At 34.2% G+C, this 23,270-nt stretch overlaps 1 protein-coding gene across 2 annotated transcripts in view; it reads right to left on the bottom strand.

Moving 5' to 3' along the window:
* The window catches only part of LOC125672059 (uncharacterized), a 34,430-nt gene that overhangs the window by 3,011 nt on the left and 8,149 nt on the right, over positions 1-23,270 (bottom strand). For both annotated transcript variants that reach the window (XM_048908156.2, XM_048908148.2), the window contains exons 4-10: positions 14,005-14,098; positions 6,975-7,029; positions 2,438-2,578; positions 1,735-1,895; positions 1,035-1,282; positions 537-705; positions 318-430 (exon numbers count right to left, since the gene is read on the bottom strand). In XM_048908156.2, the coding sequence (XP_048764113.2) occupies positions 318-430; positions 537-705; positions 1,035-1,282; positions 1,735-1,895; positions 2,438-2,578; positions 6,975-7,029; positions 14,005-14,098 (981 nt within the window). The remainder of the gene's footprint in view (positions 1-317; positions 431-536; positions 706-1,034; positions 1,283-1,734; positions 1,896-2,437; positions 2,579-6,974; positions 7,030-14,004; positions 14,099-23,270) is intronic.

Raw genomic sequence — 23,270 nt, 5'->3', positions numbered from 1 at the left:
TCTAACCTGATTAGTATACTGGAGGGAAGGAACTGAACGAGTTCTCTCTCTAACCTGATGCCATTGTTATTTTAACAACCATTTGGGGTACTCAAAATCTTATTTTATTTTATTTTATAAAAGAATGCCATACTTTCCAATGTATATTTATTTATTTTATAAAACAAGGAATTGAAAAAAATCTATTTTTAACAAGATTTCAATCTGATATAGCTTTACAAGATGTGTCAAAGAGCATCATGACTATTATGGAAATGAGACAGCATCAATTGATCACATCATGGGTAAAATGGGATACTGAAGTTGAATGACCATACCTTGAGACATATCTTGCTATCAACAGCATCACTGTAGTAAAGAACAAGATGAAATACAGTATGTACGTGGCGTACTGGAGAGGGATTGCCTTCCAACCTCTGGCTAAAGGACCCTGATTTGATAAAAAACAAGTTTCTGATAAATAATTTTGCATTCAGCAGATTTGGAGAAATACACTTGATCAAGGCAGATATGTCCGATGACTTTGTAATTCTTACCAAATAGATACCCATTGTATCCAGAAGACTGTCTCCCAGGATATCTTTCATGACTTTCTGTTGAGTTGAGATGAGGTATGTTGTCAACATGATGAATGGTATGAACACTCCCAACAGTCCGAAGCTGGCCCCACGGAATCTCGCTTGGAGGTTCTCACTGCTTGTCGCCCTGTCAAATAATTTGTTCTTTTACTACAAATTTAAAATGAATATGTAATTCAGCAATGATCTAAGCTTTCAAAATCATTTTTCATCATAAGCAGAAACTTTTCATGACACAGTTGTAGGGCATCCTGCAGGATATAAAAAAATATCACTTGCACACAACATTGTAAATCCAATTAAGTAAGGAGTCATAAAAGCCTATCAGAGTCGGACTTTAATAAGAAATCAATGAAATTCCAACTTCAATGAAGTCATGTAGTGTAAACGGTACAAGGGGAAATAATATCAAGTCTTTCCGATTCTTAATCAATAATCCACTTTTTAGGCACCTACATATTTTTCTTTAATTTCTCTTCCACTAACTCAGCAATTTGGTCACAGTCACGCTCAAGTGAGTTTAGTGTGTTCTGGATGGTTTGGTTGATGGTTTTCTCGATGTCCTGACATACATCCTCGATCTGATTTGCACAAGTGCTATTCTTGGGGTTCATACTTGGAATAAATATGGTAGGCATCTCAAAGCCGGTGCGATTTAGGTTGGGACGCTTACACAGTTCTTGTACAATCTGCATTAGGACTCTCTGTAAATTCAAATGATGACATGTCTTTTAAAATGAATACAGTACAATAGGCAACATGCAATATGTATTTTCAGTTACTGAATCAGATTTACAGGGTGATAAAGCATCATGCATTAGTTATTTTCAGTTACTGCATCACATTTACAGAGCAATAAAGCATCATGCATTAGTCCTTTTCAGTTACTGAATCACATTTACAGGGCAATACAGGTTATTATTGCAGATAGCAAATGTGAAACTATCATTTCATATAGAAAGAACTTTTTTGCATATTATCATTTAATGTTTGTGCTTGAGATGACCAATTAAAATCAAATACACAAGTTTTCATACACGCCATGGGGACTAAACCATTTCATAACTTATTATAAAAGTGATAACATTCTGATGAGAGTTTTTACTTAGTATCTTCCTTTCTAAGATCATTTTCATGTCGACCTTCAGAATGTTACCTGTCTATCATTTTCGTCTCCAGCTTCATCTGCTTTGCTGAGATAAAATCTCATTATCTCAGAATGGTTGTTGCTCAACTCTTCCACTATATTTAGTGTTCTCTTACATAAAGCTTGACCAATTGGATCAAAGAATACGAATATGAGATCTGCAAGTTCACCTGTTTAGAAAAAAACAAATCAAATTATTCAAACCTTTATCGATAAAATGAAAATTATAACAAAAGTTCACATTGGGGTATTTCTATATTATAGAATTTGGGAATATTTTTTCAATCATTCTTATACCATTTGCAAATACCAAATACAAGTACAATGAAAAATGAATTTCATGCAACATCAAGCTCAAATTACTCTATCGATCGAGAGAATTAAAAAAAAATAATAGACAACACTAGTAAAACTTAAGCCCTTTCATTTTGATCTTTAGACGTTGATATGCAAGAATTTCCATGCTGTGTCTGAAGATTGAAATGAAAGTACTTACATTTTACTAGTGTTGTCAATCTTATTTTATTTTTTAAATTTTATTTATTTATTGCCGGACACACACACATTAACACATATATATATATCTTATACAATATAAAGTTTTGCGAACTAATGTGAATACAAAGTCTTGTGAACTAATAACAATACATTAAATAAATTGTTCAAGAAGTACTGTTTTAACTGATCAAAGGATATGAGAATTTTTTTTTACCCAGCCAGAGAATGGCTCTGTTAACATCAAATGGATATTGCATGTCTCCGTCCACTAAACCAGGCGTGTCGATGAATTTGACGAGGTTAAAGCGCTTCTGCTTGGAAGTCGAAATCTCTGTTGTCAGGTAATCAGTGACACCTGAAAATATTTAATATGAGATCCATGGGTCACAATGCTCACTTACGATCCAGTGTTAGTTCACACCTGGGTGTGTGTGTGTGTATTAACAGCATTACACTAAAAATGAAGTAAATTCTCATTATGACATGTCTTGATTGGCAACAAGTGATTTAATGTTGGTTGATGGATCCAGAAATTAGGAGGGACAGGAGTGATTCTTCAGTTTCAGACACACTAATGCACGAACACTCATATGCTATGATTTCAATAATCATATATAAAATGGATAATTTTGGAATTTGAAAATTTAAGTTAAATGATTGAAAACACAGTCAAACCTGTATTTGATAGAGGACCACTTTACTCAAAGAAATATATCCTGTTTATTATTTTTTTGTGGTCCTGTGTTTTACAATAAACCACATGTATATAAATAAAATTTTAGCATTTTAAATAATTCAGAGGGAGACAAAAATCACATAAAAATCAAAACATTTTAATTCACTCAGTGGAAGACATGTTCACATAAATATTTTATTTTTATTTATTTTTTGTTCAAATGGCCATATATCTTGGGTAGTCATTGTGTTCAATGTGTGTACTCAAATGTTCAATAGATTTACAAAAAATTCTTGACCATGGGCCAAAGCATACTTTTTCATTTTCTTTAAACTGTTACAAAACTTGATCAACATTTACAATGAACACCATCGTTTCAGTTTTGTAAAAAAAAAACTGGCAACATATTTAGTTCAGTAATTTATTTGCATACCCAAATCATTCAAAATAGGTGTCATTAATCCAATTATTTTCCTTTGATCTCTCAACATTTCATCAATTATGTTTACATTTGAAACAGCACATTTGGAAACCATCTAATTGTATATCCCCGAGTACGAACCCCAGACACGAGTCATGTGACAAGTAAAAATGGCTGCTAAAGGCAGGGTAAAATGGCTGGTTGGTATGAAATTTGGTGACCATTGACCACATGCAAGTGATCACTATAGAGTTACATATAGGAAATTTCATCAGGAGGAAACAAACTGACCACAGAGAACAGGTGACCACTGATTAAAGGTGACCAAGGTGATTAGTTTGTAAGTGTTTTTTACATAATATCTTTTTTTTTCAAAGTCGCTCTACATTTGCAGAAAAGAAAGGAACGAAGTATGCATATTTTCATTCAATTTTTCAAAAATCATGTCATATCCCAGGATCAGAAGCAATTTCTATTTTCAGAAGTCATTTTTGGAGAAGCCTTAACAGAGGTTTGGAGTATCTGGCAAAGAAATTATTCTCATGACCACATTTGAACAAACTGGAAACCACAATGTTTACACATCAATTTACATTGGACAGTAAATTGGACACTATTGAGGCTTGAGGCTTCACTCTGATATGTGAATTCAAAAACTTAAATTATATCTACACTGCATGGAAATGCTTGCATAATCAATTTGGAAAAAATTGTAGGCTAATCATTCTCTAGTCCTATGTAAAACTTCACCTTTAGTAGTCAAGCCCATCCTGCAATCCATTAATCAAACAAAATTCTATAGTTCATAATATATTTCAATCTGAAATGTGCCCAGCATTTCTAGAGAAGATTTTTTTTATGAACCCATATACTATATGTTCACAATCTTTCCTTGAAGGGGTCATGACCTTTAAAGGAAGCAGCAACAAATCTTGAACCTTCTTCATCTAAGGTTTCTTTTGATAAATGACCCTCTTAATCTGGATGGGGAGTAAAAAAAAAAAAGAAAAAGCCAACAACAGACGAAAGACAAACTTCAACGGACAAAAACAATAATTATCTTGGTAGAAATCAATATTTTACTTTTAGATTTAGTGATTAGAGAGCAAAAATATTTTCAAAATACCTATACAGTATGCATACTGTTAAGGAATTTCATTCTCAATGTGGAACTACAAAACAGGACACTTAATTGATTCACATCATTTCATCGCACCTAAACAGTGTTGGTCCCCACAACTGCATGAAGTATTCCAATGCTCCCACCACTATATTCAGCCATATTCAAGACAATAACTGACAAATTCAAGGGATGAATACCTACATCTGTAGATCTATGCTTAGTGTGTACCTACATCTGTAGATGTATGTTTAAATTACCACATCTTTTGATGACTGAGAATTAAGTCATAGGTCAACTCTATACAGCCAAGTTTTCATTGATCACAAGCTGGCCTGGTATAGACTCTTACCAATGAAATGTACACCCTTATAATCTGACCCCACGAGAGAAACCAGTACATGCATATCATATATACATGTACCGTTACTGTCAATGCACATTAGCAGAAATCTGATATGTATGTCCTATACAACAAAGTAACCAAGAGAATTGGCATGCAGTGTCAAGATAGCTTGCAAAGTGTAATCTGAGCTAGATCTTAAAAAAAAAAAATCAGTTGCAATACCCTTCAGCTCAAGTTGAAATACACCTTTTAAAATCTTGACACATGGTTTTTTCAAGTATATATGTAATCATAGCAATATCTGTACTGAGTATACCAACATTGACAATAATAAGGCATCCAACATTTATTTTTCAACCAAACCAAATGCAAATTTTACTTCACATATTCAGCAAAGTGATACAAATTCTAAAAGATGTAATCTGAAGCTATTGTGAAATGACATTTGTTTTAAAAATGAACATATGAATGTGCATGATGCAACACAATACTATAAAATCATGAAGGTGACAACATTCCGTTCAAGCATGCACAAGATTCAATTGATGAAGTTTGCTTGGTGAGCAGAAACAACAGCCCTTCATTTGGCAGCTCTCAGCTCAGATTTGCACGAGATAGCTGGCCAAAGGAAAAACTACCATTCCAAGCTTGTCAGACAATGGAGTCTTCAGTGACCTCAAAAATGACCTCCAACACAAGTGAAAATGAGGCAACTGTTCAATGGTTTCCTGTGTAGGCATTTGATATTTTCTTCTGCATGCAAATACATAAAAAATGAGATTAATGATCTAGAGAACAGAGATGAGCTTATCATACAAAGATAATTGACTTTCAATGTAATCCACAACTACACATATTTAGGACATTGTGTACAGGCATGCAGAAGATGGTGACTAGAATGAAGCATGTGATGATGTGGAGTCATAAGTACTTCCTTTGCTGGTCTCTCAGTCTGCAGTACTAAGTTCGCTTTCAGTGATATTATAGGAATTGCAACAATCAGCTAAATGCTGACTGGGAGAACATGCCAGACAGATCAATATGCAGCAGGTCTAAAACCTCTTGGTAAGGTCAGCATCTCCACCGCCATCACAAATCCTCCTCCAGTCTGCTTACAATCTTCTGAATGCTTACAATACTCTACCAGCACCTGTTATACCCACTAATTACACCACAATAACAGATAGTTTTCATTAAAGGACACACTGATCAGATCATCTATACAGCTCTTCTCCAAAACTCCAAACGGAAATGACCTCTTTTATGGACTGAATGCACTTTTCCAATAAATATTAAAGAAAAATGCTAAAGAATGAATAAATGCTTGCCATTAATTCAGGTACAGAATAATGTTCTCTCAAACATTTGGTTGAATTAGCTTCTAAACAGGACAGCTCTTCATCAGGCAGCTTGTTGCAACTATCAAGTCTACCTAGTGAAGGGCCGTCTGTTCATCAGCATTTACCATTTCACCTCCATGATCCGACAATGATAAAAGTTCACCTCCACGATATGACTGATAAATTTTCACCTCCACGATATGACGATATAATTTTACCTCCACGATATGATGATATAATTTTACCTCCACAATATGATAATGATATATATAATTTCACCTCCACGACATGACAGTAATAAAATTTCACTTCTACGATATTTCATGACATAAAATATGAACTTCCCTCTTTTTTCATTCAGTTTACTTCATGACATGAAAAAGGCACATAATACAATTCTTACATTACTATACCGACATTCCAATATACATGTAGCAAAATAAATTAATACAATAATTTAAAAAACAACATATATCATTCTATTCAAGTATCATGATTGTTCTTGGAAAGGGGTGTTGGACTTTAGCAAGATGTAATTTATTTAATCAACAGATATTCATCATCCAAATGTTTGCATCAGCTTTATACAACAGTAGAACAGAAAAGAATTTCTAAGAAAGTTCTCTAAAAGAAAAATGAAAACATAATTCAACTTCATTAAAAAAAAAATACACCCAAAGGTAATGGTGAATACAGTAAATTTAGTAACAGCTAAATATAGAAATTTACCAGAAAAGGAAGTTCACACAATCAAACTTCCTACTGCTCTCTGATTGGATAAAACAATAATGAAACTACAATATAATATTTAAAATATATGTAGATGTTCAAGTCTTCTAAAATCTTACCTTCAATCTGTCTAAGAGGTTCAAAATGGGGATAAAGATGAAGTGTGGCATTTCCCTGTAAACAAATAAAACAGAGTTCAACATTCTCAATCAAGTTTAGACAATTAAATTTTCATGATCTATTTCTGTTAGAGGACCGTGATATACATGTATGGTTGAGATGTTAGATTAATGAACTTCCACACACTGTTATTTAATAGAACTTGGCAACAAGTACATGTAAACCTCATAAACATTCTCTAGCCCCATGTGATCTGACCTTGAACTTTAAACGTACTTGCACAATACAAAATTTACATATTTCCCCAGAATTTTCACTTTAATTTTCAAGTATCATGATTCTTCCTCCTTCCAAACATATCAACCATCACAGGCCTTTAAATTTCAACAGCTTATAATTATTTTTTAATGCCACTGAAATCAGCTGATAATGACTAAGCATTATCAGCATGGTGAACAGTCCACAACAAACAAACCCCTTTTGGATTCCTATGGCACAATGCAAAGGATCTCGAAACAAAATAATGTGATATTTCATTAGCTTCCCTCTAATTTACACAATTTCAACACAATTTGTTGTGTTCATGCCTTACACTTTGTGTTTTGGTCTAACTCGCTTACATTCCAGTAAATGAACCCATCCTTTGGCAGATAGCAGCATGATTCATACATACCTACATAACTCTACCTACTGAACCCAAATGCAGGTACATAAACAAAGTACAATTTCTACCTTTAAAAAAACCCATACCTTAAAGCCAATCAATTTCATGGTCACCATTCACTTAGAGAGCCACATACACTACTTTCTTCAAAGCACACAAAGTGTTACATCAGTGTTAATTAAATATCAACTTATGAAATGACGAGTTATGTGCAGAAGTGAGTAGATTTTCAGTATCTATGATCAAAATCCAAACAAATGAAAGCTTGACCAGCTTTGCATGGACACGCCTCTGTGACCTGAACATACACAAAAAACAAAACCTCGGAAGAATGGACACTCCCAAAATCATTTCTAGTACTAATATTAAAATTCAATGTACCGGTAAGAAGACGATGTCACCAAGTAAAGTAAACCTAAATCAATATTAAATACACTTTTCCTTTCAAGAACCTGGTCTGTTAAAATTTGCTTCAGTAGGCAAAATATTACAGCTTACAAACCCATTTAATCTGTGTTAATCCTGCAAAAGAAAAGGCCTGCGGAACTGTAGCATGATAAAACACCATAGAGTGCAACTTAAAAATGCAGACGTCTACTGCATTGCCAATCAATATCAGTTATAATGAAAATCAGTTAGGAGGCAGCTAGAATATAGAGTTATCTCCCTTACTGCAGACTAATACAGTGGTATTCTAATACAAAATCATTTGAAATTCTTTGTGAAGTACAATTCAACAAAACAAAATTCCAATTTTTTCTGTTTTAGACTTATACTCTAATCAATGAAAATTAATTGGAATGATATTTTACTATATCAACTGATAAATGAGAAATAATTATTCACATGCACAGTATTAGCATAGCTATGTACTACAAATTTGATCTTCAATATTTCCCTTTAGTTACATATTGTAGAGATATACAAACATGATTCTCCAGCTTACATACTAATTTTGGGTCCAGTCTACAAGCGGTCAATAACACCACATTGACAATCTGTCAACCACACAGATGAAATCTACAGTCGCACTGGTCAACACAAGTTCAGACAATGACATTAACCAATACAGGCAAATTGCCAGACTATCTACATTGTGGTCATTTCACGCCTACCCATGCTATAGAAAAGTTTGTATTTCTAGCCTGGGACTTTTTAAATACTTGCGCAATAAATTCTTATGCAATATTATAACAGAATTCCAGTTGCTGATCAGAAAGTGAATTCTCTACAAAGAAAAATGCAGACTAAATATTTTCACATCATTTAAGATCTACTAACCTATGATATAAACTGCACTGGGACAACAATTCTAGGAAAAATCTGTTCAGTCATGACTATGCATGCTCGTGCTGTCTGAAAATAGCACACTCAGCACATTTTAAACACCCCCTGGTTTCCCTAAGCTATTTAATTCAAAATTCCAAGGTAACAAAAAACATTTCTTCCTTAACAATTTAAACTTGCTAATACAACTGATTACTTAATTTCTTTTGTCTAATCAGTCAAAAATGTCTTAAGTTGATACCAAAAAAAAAAAGGGGGGGGGGTGATCTGTGACATTTCAACATGCCCCAGTGCCCTCAATACTTCATACTATCAGATTGGAGGTCCTTATGTACATGTACTTGTTGTAATCTACCTCTTCAAACGACAAAAATAAAAAAAAAATAAAATTGCTGGTTATAAACTGCAAACATTTTAATCTCCAAGAATGAGAACTAGCTGTTAAAATTGCTGAGACACCATGACCTTTGCTGAGGATTAAATGCTCCCTGTATGAACACGTTGACAGTTGCAACATTCCTATCAACACCAAGACTCAACATTTTGCTTCAAGGAGTTCAATTAATAATCACAATTAATGAAGTCAAAGAAGCATCTGCAAGCAAATCAGAGACCCATAGGCCACATTGCTCACCTGTGTAGCTACAATTTCACAATAGACATGTAACTAGGTTTATATAGCTCAGTATCATTTTAAGATAATACAATCCAAGTAAATGATAAAAAAACCCCTTAATATATTGATTGGATTTTTTCATTATATTTCTTTAGTTCATTTAAGCCCCCCGCCCTTACCTAACACTTCAAGATCAACAGTTGCTAGATAAGTTTGAATTCTTTCCATTTTCAGAAACAAAGAATTCAAAGTACTTATGATGCAAATTTAAGCACTTTTCCATGTCTTTGAGCTGCTTTATGCATTTTCAAGGACCGAAACAAAAGATGAAGCATTTTTCATGGCCTGTATGAACTTTGTGTAAACTTAAAATCCATTTTGGTACCACCCTGGCTACTGAGGTCATGATGCAAGTAACTTGAATGTAAATTAGATTCTCAACAGGAAGATTTCAAATTCTTATATCAAAGTGTATACTTGCCTTAAGGTTTGAATATATCTACATGACACAAGAATTCTTGCATATTAAATTGACTTTTCAAAATTGTTGCGTAGTGGTTATTGAGAAAACAATTGAGAACTATCCTAAATATTCTCAACTTAATACAGAACTTTCCTTAATATTCTTGTATATTTACAATTCCAATGTTTTTGCCTTTGATAACTTTACAAATTTTAATGATGACCATTTTCTCATAAATGTGTTGCATTTGTAAAGTATGAATTTTGATAAATATAGTATGTCTATCTTAACGACTGGAAATTCCGATAGAAAAAATGTAAATATGAAAAATAAAAATTTATTTTGAAAATAACAGAGTATGTACTGGGACGCTTCATCCTGGGATGATTTTTACGAAGCGCTAACATGCCTCATGAAGTATGCCAGCATGAATAATTCAGTTCACATAAAGTATTTTCAATGAAATTCATTTCTTAGGCAACCACTAAACACCTGGCTCTGTAGGTCAGTTTAAAGAAGTATCAATGCTTATCTACCAGTCTGTACAACAGCTTTGGCTTTTCTGGTAGAATAGTTATTCAATCTAGACATTCACCAACTCATGTCCGTGTCGAGTCCTCCAATCAAATGGCATGACAAAATTAGCAACACCGAACTGTGACAGAGAACAAACCAAGTCTCAGTCAAAGAGGAAGACATTAAAGCAAAGATGAGGGTGGATAGGGCACACTCAAGGCAAGTACTATCCTGGAACCCCTAAGGAAAGCGCAAGGCTAAGAAACACCTGGCAGAGAGAACCTGGAGGCTGACACCAAAACAATAGGAAAAACATGGAGAGAACTGAAACAAATTGTGCAGCATAAAGGGGCCTAGAGAAATCTTGTGGGTGGCCTATGCCCCAAAAGGGATTGTAGGCATGAGTAAAGTTATTCAATCATTTAACCCTATTCTCACTATTTTAAAACTTTCCCCAACGGTGATGTGCGGATCCCTGGGAGGAAGACTCGGCTGAGGTAAGAATTTGAGTATAAACATGAAAGAAAATGGTCTATCATGAATTAAATTTCACCCATTAGATTATATTTGTTTAAAATGCATTGTTTAAAGAACCCAAATTATGCCCTCAAAAATGGAATCCAGTTTTTATCTGAGATCAAGTATGTCCTATCTTGTTTATCCAGCCAAAGGTTTCTATCTAATAGACCTTATCTAATGTACAGTTCAATCATACTTCCAAATGGTTTTTTTTTTGGGGGGGGGGTTGTGTGTGTTGGCAAAGCCTTGGACGTCCATGACAGTAGAGCATCAGGCTGCTCTGTACGGAACCATAGTAGAAAGTAGAAGTCTTGATCAGTCCAATAACCTACAAACTGTAGACATGTATCTAAAGAATTTTAATCTTGGAAGAATTCCTGAAACCACTGGTGAAATATTTGATTATGTGGTCAATTTAATGAGAGTTTTGGGCCCATTTATCCAGCCTGGTCATAAATAATTGGGCTGTACCAGATATTTGTGCATGTGAAGTCAAAACTTCACCAAATTCAAGGTCAACTTCACTATGGTTGGGCTTGACCAACATGACTATGTCTGGGGGCACTTGTGTTTAACAAATAATCTGTTTCAAGTGATCCATTGTTACTGATGCACCCCTACTTGGCAACAGAACAGACAGCGATCATTTTTTAATGAGTAAAAGCAAGGGAACTGAAACTGCTACAACATACTTCAACACATGATTTCTGATTATTCAGCATAATGACAAAATCCATGTTTACTTTCTAAAAATGCCCAGTTTCAACACTGTACTCCTCAAGCAAAATAACTTCTTCATTGCCAAAACTCTGCTAAAATTTCATCATTATGCAAGTGTACACTATTTTGATAAACCTCAAACTACCTGAACATTTTAAAGATCATTAGAACAACATTTGAGCATTAAAAAAATTACTTAACTTTTTACACCCACGTCATTGTGTCTATTTTCAGTTACATAAAACATGTCCAGATAACTCTTCAACATTTTAGAGAACATTCTTAAAGTACGAGTATGTGAATTGCAATCACTTGTGCATGCGGAATTCATTGATATCTTTGTACACATAAATTACAAGAAATCACCACCTCGACCATTCTTGTCGTATATTCCAAAGAAAATTCACAGGAAATGTTATCTTTGTATACATATGGACAAGTAAGAAAACTTCAGTTTCAATTCATTAAAGAATAAAAGAGATTCACTTTATTACTATGAGGCCCAATATGGGCCTTAAGGCCCAACAGTCACCAGAGTACCAAGAGTGTGCTTACTGGCAGCTCAACTAGAGGGTCGTTAATACAAGAGGTGTCATCTCATCATTTATCAAGATCAGAATGGTTACCAGATTGTTCTTGTCAACCCTTAAAAACAACATACTCTGTTATTTTTAGATTATTGTTTGCACTCAGTGCCCCCTTCCTCCCATTCCACTCATTTGACCACTGCAATGAAATGTCCCATTTCTGCATTCAGTTATCCATCCACACCATGTCTGTTATTTTACTTCAAGACGTTTCCATATTTCACATGAAAACCTTTTCTTTCTGCACTTGGTGAATGTATTTTTGGAAAAAGTCTACATCATCTACACATGCATCGACAGTATTGAATTTATATTGTGAATTGGACATGAATACATTCTAATGCACATGAACCCCCGACCCTGGAGCTGTGAATTTCACACTTTTGGTAGAGGCTAGGCCTCAGTCTTAATGGGACTAATATCCCATATGGGGGCAACCTTTGGTATCTTCTCTCTATATGATATTATTGCAAAAATCTGCAGAATAATCTATATTTTGAAAGAGTCAAACTATTCCAAAAAATTTATATATCAGTTTGAAAATGACAGTTGCACAGGTCTACAAAGCACACATTTCCACAAACATTGAGGGAAAAAAAAACAGGCAATAGTGCAAGGTGGCCCATCTTCATAGTCTGAACCCGAGGATCTGAAAATGTCTAAACAAAAAATGTCTATAGAGAGATGGACAAAATGATTTTGTGTACTTGTCGAAAATTCATTTCCAGGGGTAACTATCATGGGTAAAGAATATTTTTAACATCAAAACACTGCACTATAATTTGAAGTATAGGACCTATCCCAAGGTCATGGGAGTTCTTATTAAACAATCCTAATTCTGGTCTCAACTCTCTCATAAATACCAAATTTGGTTAAAATTTGTCAAGTAGTTTCTGAATTCTAAAATATAATTACAGCCCCTATTAGTGTGAACTTGACCCTCTCAGCACCAGTTGACAAATTCTATCTGTATAGGAAGCCAATAAAATCAAATGGCATTTTATTCTGCTACTGTTCATTATTCTCAAGGTCATACAGATAGAGGACAATAGTTCTCCCACCCAGCATTACTACATCGATTATTGATACACTATTATTGATCACTGTTCGTTATCTTCACCTTGCATACATAGACTGATGCTGTGAACATGTCATTATTACCTTATGAATTTAAATTCTTTTATTTTCACACACAGAACTACTGATACAGTTTTATACAAGATCAGACACACTATCTGTAATTCAATTTTGACTGTAAAAAATACAAATGAGATCCATTTGTACATTGTACTGACATAGAGAGTAGTCCTTTTAAGTTAGCAAATAAAGGCTGTCTAACAGTTATTCTTGATGCTTTACATGTTTAATATCTTTCAAATATCAAGTGAATCCCACGTATTGCTCACATCACTTTGCCCCTTAAACTCAAAGGTAATCGCACATGTACACATCTATAATTATTACAGGATACTTATGTTACTGGGCAACTCAAGGTCAAGTTGCCGACCCCAAAAGACAGCTGTTTAATCCTGAGCAACAGTTTAAAACACATCCCAATCTTTTATCTTGATCACCCCCAGTCTGTACATTTTGAACTGGCTCAGGGTCAATGGTCTGTGCTACATCTATTTAAATTTTGGTTTTTTTGCATGCTTACTGTGAGCGACTCCCTCTTCCTTCCGCTGGTTACGACCGAGAACCCCTGGGTCTCGATGGCTACACCAGTTCTCTGTACCTTCTCCTCCACGTACCTGGAAAGAATGAGAAAAATCTTAAGCATACCATTGGAGGAAGTGTAACAGTAAAGCAATATATCGATTGTCTGTATGATATGCATATTGTATCGTCAGTATATAGTCGTACAGGTATGTTATATTTTTATCTTTAATTTAGAATGAATTTAGCAAAATATAGGAGACAACGTATTACTATGTCTAGTTTGACCCTTGGTCACATGAACCCAAAATCAATAGGGTTAATCTACTCCTTACCATGTTCCAATGTAACATTTAGTTTGATGTCTGTCAAGGAAAGGGTTCTCAAGATTTTGAGCAGACAGTATTTCCTCTTGTCCAGAGTGGATCGACTCTCGACCTATGACCATGTGACCTCAAAATCAATAGGAGTCTCTCTTCTTATTAGGATGTACCAGTGTACCAAGTTTAATGTTGAGCGGACAAAACTTTGGGGTGGGGGCACATAAAAAATTACAAATTATCAAAGTCATGAAGATTGTATTCTGATGTGTCTTTACATCCTATGATAGTATTCTGATGTGTATTCTTTTGCTTCAGTAATATTCTGGCCTAATTATCATTATCAAATTCTTAGTTTCAAATACAAATTGCAGATTATCCAGGTTTTCCTCATTTAGTTGGTAGGCGTAAACAAAAGAGATAACTAGATAATTAAGTAAAACACTTTCCTTACTCTCAGTTGGTCATCTAAATACACGCTGAGCACAAAATATCAACTATTGTCACTAGCAGACATGAAATGTCACCGACACGTGCAGTACAGACAGACTCCAAGGTCATTTAAGGACAGCTCTGCTTTCCTTAGTTTTCTAATGATTTACTTTCTTCATTACATGTCAAAGCAAGGTCAACCTGATACAGCTGTGACCAAAAACCAGACACAACCAAAGACTTTGTATCACAATGGTCAGACCTCATAATTAGGCAAGACTTAGCATTTCCTTGTCTGCTGACGTAGGGTATATCGACAGCTTAGGATGGTATGTCAGAGAAATAATATCAAGAGTTCTTAAGCAGCTTAGACTACATGATTTCTGAATAACAGACCCAACCAAGCAGAAAAACCTGCAAGAAACCACAGACACATTCTGCATGAATTTAATAATGAACTTGTTTTCTCTATGGTGCACTTGGGTGCAACGTTTTTTTTTTTTTGCAGAATCAGTAAATCTGCATGGGCTTATGTAAATCAATCAATTTTTTATTATTAAAGATTTGATTACATCAAGACAAAATTAGGGATTTTCAGCTCATTTTCACTATATGTAATAAAGAGCTAGAAGCAACCAAACTAAAAAACATATTTAAACCAAATCAATCAAGCTGCATTTGATGGTCTGATTGAGCGGCTTTTTTAAGTTCACCCAAAACACAATATATCTCATGATGTTGATACCTCATGAAATGATAGCTTAATTATGTATATTCGAATGAAAAGCAGTAATTAAAACAACCCAAACAGACAGATAACCGTTGTTACAATAACACATGATTGCATAATTGGGAATATCCACGTTCTAGAACACACAATGCCTGCATCCTGCCAGCCTGCTGACTGAAGAAGTTTTTGGCAGAAAGCTGACATTACAAAAGGCACCATGTAGAGACACAAGTTTGCTTTACATCAAAACATTTGAAATATTTAAACTTTGCCTGACCTCCAAAGAAGGATACTTCCGCTTTCTTGATCATCTTTAATTTCTTCCTATACATGCAAGTTTCCTAGTAACTTTGTATCATATGGCCACATTCAGACAATTACTTACATGAAGCACAGTCATCATATTCCACGGTTCTTAATAACATCATACAGTAACAAAACTTGGATATTCAATCTATCAAGTACTGTTGGGTGGTAACCAATGATAACACCAGCTGCTTACAGTGAAAAAAGGGACAGAGAAAACTGCTGACAGTTGCATTCCTTAAAGCCATACAGCTTACACCCAAAGTGTTCTGATCTGTCAAGTTTCATTGAGGTGTCTGTACCTTTAAATTCACTGAAACAATCCTTATACAATGTCAGCACTTTATATATCCAAGGCAAAAGGTCTAAGTAATAAAACAAAGAAAAAGAAAATTTGGTGGTGGACAATGACGAGGTGTAACCCCTTGTATCCCTAGTACCACACACAGTACCAACTGTCACCAATATGCAGTTCACTCAATGGGCTCTGATGTTAAGCATTGACTTCACCTTCACATACCAAGCTATGGTTACATCAAACAAACAATTATTCACTAATGCCATGTCTGGCTGCCAGTCAGCTGGCGAACAATCAAAATCAGCTGATTCAGCAATACCCAGCAAGTCAGTCCCTAGTCTTCTTCCCTGTATATAGGATTGATTTTTCTTCTCTATGAATATCTATACACATATAAATGAAGACAAAATGAGGGAAAATTTGATCATTACAATATTGCTTGCACAATACCAATAAATCTTTCTCCTTTCTTTAGAAAATAATTCAAGTGTATAGTCATAACTATCGTTCGGGGTTTGAGAGGTATAAAATGCAATCGGTGATATCTCTCAGGAATGTGGTTATAAGTACATGTATGCCAATGAATTGCAAGAGTTGAAAGATAAGAGATTTATTTTTCACCTTTGAGGAATTTTATAGTTTCAGCAGTTTTCTTATCCAAGGAGGAAGAGATATTAGAAATGGCAGATTTGTCTCTCTTTCATTAATCACCAAAACATCTTTTAAATGCTCAAAAATATAACTTATAAAATTGCTGTGAAGTTTGAATTAATGATATTAACACAGATTTTAGAATAAAATACACGTAGTAGTTTTTTTCTGCAAAATTTGAAGCCAGTTTTAGTATTCTTCCAATTATTCAATACTCATTAGAACATTTGATATCGAATTAAATCATTTCTTTTTATTAACAGATCAAATAGTGGATTCATACCTACACAGGCAAGTCTAATCCTACTCACTTAGATGTGAATTTGTTTAAATTGGAAAGTTTTGCACTTTCCATTATTGATAAAACATCTGGGAGAAATATTCACCAAATTAAACAAGGTCACATTGCGCCACTGCATTTTCTCCATGTAAAGTTACGCCACACAGGGACAGATATTAATTTTACAAATCCAGGGATTTTCTTAAACCTTTGATTTCAAGGGCAAGTTCATGCAAATTTTATGAGGACGGAAAATATTTAGATATATATTTTTAAAATTGTAAAGATATCTACATCAAAAGAATCACACAAAACAAATTTTAAAGTCCTAATTTAATTAAAGGACTGAACAGGAATCAAAACCTGCATGTAAGAAGTTCAATTTCGGTGTCATTTTAGGAAAAACACCCTGTTTTGAGCATGGGGAATGGGTCCAAATTTCGGCCATCCAGATGGTGTATTATACTTGTAATATTTTACCCGTTACTTGGCCGAGTTATTTACTTTTTGGGGTGATATTTTTATCAACAAATGAACAATTTTCTGAACTTTTCCAAAGATTTAAATTTGAATAATTTACTGGATTGAGCAAGTTTTTAAATGAAACAAACATTTGTTTTCATCTTGGTGCACCAGTGAAAAATCTGTGGTACACATGTTGTGAAGTGAAGGAGGTCGACACAAAATAATGTAAACAAATTAACTGAAAGGTAACCTGTTGGAGTTATTAATGAAGGAAAGAGTGACTGATGAAGGACAGGAGCAAAGAGAGGTAACTCATTGTGACAAAAAATAAAATAATTTGGGTTCATTATTTTTCTAATATCATTTTTATTATGCCCCTGATTGGTATAGGAGAGGAAAAAATGCAAATGATTACCATCTCTTCTGCAAGTTGAAGTTCAAGTCTCAAACGATAATGCACTTACGATTGTTTTCAGTTTTTAATATATGGTATACTACACACCCTATCTGTGTTGGTGTCAATCAGCCCCGACAACTCAAGATTGCTGTGCAGTCTAAAACTCTCATTTCGGTAGAAATGCTTATGGGGATTATCCAAAACATGAACTTGTGATGAAATTATGGAATAAAGAACAGAATTTAAAACTATATCTATCACATTTTTAAACTGAAACATTGAATTTTTTTTTATTTAATCTACAATGCATGAGGATGCTTGTCAATGTATGGAATCTACAATGCATGAGGATGCTTGTCAATGTATGGAATCTACAATGCATGAGGATGCTTGTCTATGTACTTGTCCTTCAGTAGCATATTTACTTTTTTTTAAAATCAATTCATAAAGATTTTTCACCTTTATGGTCCTCCTTTATTTTTCTTATTATTATTTCCCCAAACAAATGGGCTGTAATAAGCAACATAGACTATATACCCTTTATTTAATGGTATGTAATCATTTATTCTAATAAATTGGAATAAATATTTTCACAATGTATACTTTATGAGCCCAAACATGTAAAAGGAATGTAAAAGGAAATACTGTAGGAGATACCATTTGATGTCAATATTGGTCTTTTCCCTAATTTTGATGGACAAGATAATGGTTTGAACAAACCTGAATCATTACTATATATATATTAAGTTTGGTTTTCTTATTTTTTGAACATCCCAACCTATTTTTACTATTTCCCATTTATCTCCCCTTGGAAAGGAGCATGTTCAGTTCACAATTTTTTTAATATATATTTTTTTCCAGTGACCTTGAGAATTACAATAAATAAAATGAATTCAAAAGCATTTCTGTTTAAAAATGTAAATAACGGAATCAACAAAATATCAGAAGAAATGTTCCAGTAGATATGGTATGGATAAGCCATGACACAACACGATCTAATAAAGAATTTCATACATCTATTTACTCCCAGAATATACTCATCAATCACTTGGTTTGTGTATCAATTCATTTCAGGTTATGAAACTGTATGAAAAACTTGCTGTCCCACCCTGCATGTAAATAACTTGTTTTGCACTTTACTGTGTACAAAAGTTCCCTAAATGAAAATACCTCAGTTGCATCTCAAAACTCGCATATTAGGATGATAAATATCAGCTTGAATCTTCCAGTGACATTGACCTATTACCTGTAATCTTTACAACTGTTAGAAAACAATAGATTTATACAAGATAATCATTTCTAAAAGTTTGATGCAAATCAGATAACAGATGTGGCTTCCATATTGTGTACACAGTACTGAATTATGGCAGGCTACTATATCAGTTTGTACTTCTGTTGTAATTGGCACTTGCTGGGTTTGAAAAATTCGCAAACTTGTGACCAAATTTTTCATACCCATCTCAGCAAATATTCGTCAATACAACAAGTTCAATAACCCCTTAATATGATATACTATCACGAAAAATGTATATCTTCCAATTCTTGGCGATAATCAGTACATCACTACACATCACAGTGAATAGCGATTTTGTATTTAAAGTTTTAAAAGCCTGATTATCCAACACATTTATTAGAAAACCCATGCTCATAAAGATGCACATAGTTTGTGTACTTGATGTACAAGCTAGAGCTAATGCATTTGTTTAACATATAGTCAATACAGTCCTATCCAGGGACCAGAAATTACTCCTTAACCAGGGACCAGAAATTACTCCTTAACCAGGGGACATGAACTTCACAATTTTGGTAAAAGGCCAGTTGCTCGATCATAATTATAATACCGTTTTTTCCCCCAGCAGAATACCAAGAAATACAGAAGATCAATGAAATACAATGATCAACTTCTCCCCATCCTGGAACTCAATCCAAGTTCAATGGATTTCAGAAATTTGTTAAAGCAAAAATGGCTCATTACATGGTATTGCTCAATACTGTAAGGCCAAGTAAAATTAATTAGTAGATTATCATTCAAACTTCACAAAAAAGTGGGGCGGGTGGGAGGATTTTATTTTTTATTTTTCGCCATGGTATTCTTGACCTCGAAAATGCCTTCTCTCATTGAGAAAAGGCTTTATAAATCATAATTACATGTGTATTTGGGTTTTTAAAAGGCAAAGTGAAACAAAGTACGTTTACGATACCGGACCGGACATAAAAATATCCGGAAATCGTAATTTTGAAAATAAAAAAAAATCGGGGTGTTGATTTTCGAGGGGCGGGCGGGAATGATAATCTACTAATTAATTTTACTTGGCCTAATAATCCGGTTTCGAATTATGTCCGAGTGATTTCCCTTTGAAGAACTCTCGTACATAGTAAGGCGTGAAACAACTTGTTTACATGCGGGAGTGGGACGAATATTCATCACTGCATGTAAGTGAATGTACTCAGTATTTTTCTCATACGCTGTTTCATCACCTGAATTCAACTGATACACAAACTAAGTAAAAGATAAGTATTCAGGGAGTAAGTAAATACATGGATTCTTATTATATCACGTAATTTCGTTGGTCATAGGTATCATATCCAGGATATTACTTTCAAATATGACAATGTTTTTATGTTTCTACTTTTGTAAAACATTTCTTTCGATTATATTTTGTATTTCCTACATTTACACATTTAAAGAGAAGCCACTTTTAATACATTTAATCGTTTTCTTAACTGACTGTATAGGTTCGCTCTGTCCCATTTAGGCACTCAAAGTTCTACTAAATGTACCTCCTACATAGGAGAGCTCTTATCTCGAAACTGGCGTATTATGCAAACTGTCTGACTGCTAAATGTCCAGAAGTAAAGAATATTTCTTAAGATTACATTAATTTTGAGATTTTGAGTACACCCGTCATGCCAAAGGGAGACAGAGACCACGAAATTCACAATTTTTGGCCCCCTTGATGCATAGATGCTATATATTACCCAAATAGTTTTAAATTAGTTTTGTCGTTCCAAAGAAAAGCTGAAAACGTTCACGGGTTTATGATTGATGCCGGACAAAAACAGAAAGCAATAGGTTACCCGAGTCAAATCAATATATTGTTCTGTTCCTGCATTTGGCTAAAAGTAAACAACGTTAGACTAGTAAGTGACATACCAATCACCAATGCACTAAATCATGAAGCACTTGGAGAATTTGCATTAACCTTGTGTTCTAAGGATAAAAACATTAAAACAATGGACTAATGTTTCTACTACATACCATTTTTTGACAGGAATGATTTCTCTAAATGATAAATTTATAAAAAAAAAATAATAATCACAAAACCAACATGTCTTTTCCATACATTGATTTTCAGCTACCCTGGCAGTTAGTAACCATTACTAAAGTAACTATGGTAAATCTCTTGATTTAGTCTTTTAATTTCCATATACATACTGCTGAATTTAAGTTTAAAAGTCAATATTTCTTATCCGAGCCTAGGTTTGGCAGTGGGTACATCTGTACAATGTGCAAGAATGATTTTTGTGGTTTACAGGTCTTTTCTCTATTACATGAACATAAACTATTTGCTTAGCCTTATAGATAACTGTTAATTAAAGACTGCAGATTCATGAGCATACTATGCATCCAAGAAAATTGTACACCATGAATTCCCCAGCAATACAAACACAGTTGTGTTCAACATGTGTAACTGTACTTCATTTGTTGGGAAATAAACCTGTATTCAAATTAGAAAGCTTTCAATACATCTATACACAATTTCATATGACATTTCCAGTATTTTCGCTGTTCACTGCAATACACCGTGTAAATCATCCATTTCTCTCAAACCCATTTCACCCGATAACCCTATATATTGTTCAAATACAATCTAGTGCTCTGAATACTAAAGCTACTTTCTTGCAGTGTTGATCTAGTCTAGACATTTTACATTTCCTCATTTATGGCTCAACATCTTTTGATGCCCCGAGTTTTACTAGCCCCAGTCATTGGGACCTGGTCCGGTTGCAGATGGACAATCGACTGACATAAGTGAAATCCATGCATATGAATCGAAGTATTAAAATATTTCTTAAATACCTTGACTTTTGAGATATATCTTTAACCAGGAACCCTTGTCCAAAGCTTGGATCATATGCAAGATTTGTGCACAATTTAAAAAAAAAGAAGCTTTAGTGGGACATTGCTATTCTTAGTAATATGCCCCAACTGACTGTGCATTTGAGATAAAACCTTAAGTAACCTTATCTTGCATGTAACAATGAAGAGATGAGCCGAGATAAACAGAAGGACGGACAAAGTGGAAACTACACCGCCCCCAACAAACACATATCACAACAGGCCCACCTGATTCACAAAGTTGTCCTCAAAACACAAGACACTAGGACTAGGGGATTTTGTATGTACAGGACTATGTAGTGCAACTAAGTCAAACAGAAAGTTACAGTATCCTCATAAACAAGCAGGGTCAACGATGTAGGCTCCGCTTGCCACTTCCTAGTCCACCAGATTTCACAACCACCAGGAAACAGACATAAAGATCAATTCCTGGTTCTCGAGTTTCAGCTGTCATAGCATGTCATACATATTGTACATTATTCCTGTAAACTTTTCGCATTTAATAACAACACTAAATACAGAAAATGCTACCTAGTTATAAAAGTATAAATTCATTAGACAAATGTGACAATAAATTTTGCTGTGTTACATATAACAAAACTGGATACAGTCTGGCACAAAATGAATTTCACAGCCATAGATTCATTATGAAGCTGCATTATAGGACTTTATAGGTAATTCCAATGACCTTTCATATCCTTTTAGTAAGTTTTGAGGTGGCAATCCTCTTTTGGCAAGCATGAGCTAGAATTCTGCAACTTTTTTGCAATGCATACATCTTTGGGTTTAAAATCTATAAAGACAGCACCTATCATTTCCTATTATTACTTAATTGTTGCATAATAAATTGTGCTTTTTATGTATGCTTCAGTGTGATTTGGCAAGCCATGGATTATTTGGTACAGAGTAAGCAGTAAAAAGATGCGAGGAGACTATTCTCATTCTGTGAGGATTATTTGCAGACTAGCAGTATTGATTTTGTAGTTTGTGAGCCACTTAGACCAAAATCCCAGACACTGGGAAAAACAAAATGCAAATAGAAGCAACACCTTCTACACAAAGTCTTATTACAAGAGAACATTATGTAACCACAAATTATGAAAACAGGATGGAATTTGAATTTCCATGAAATACTACAAGCTTATCAAATATGCTTTTCTTGATACATCAAAATCATCAGTAAAATACCTGATATATCAGGGTTGATTGATGACTAAATTTAATTATGCCGCGTCTTCATATATTTCAGAACGCATTCCTTACAGGAA

Source organism: Ostrea edulis, chromosome 1 (assembly GCF_947568905.1).
Source record: "Ostrea edulis chromosome 1, xbOstEdul1.1, whole genome shotgun sequence".
NCBI classification, from domain to species: Eukaryota; Metazoa; Mollusca; class Bivalvia; order Ostreida; family Ostreidae; genus Ostrea; species Ostrea edulis.
Note: the sequence above shows the minus strand (reverse complement) of the source record. Positions and strands in the feature narration are given on the sequence as shown.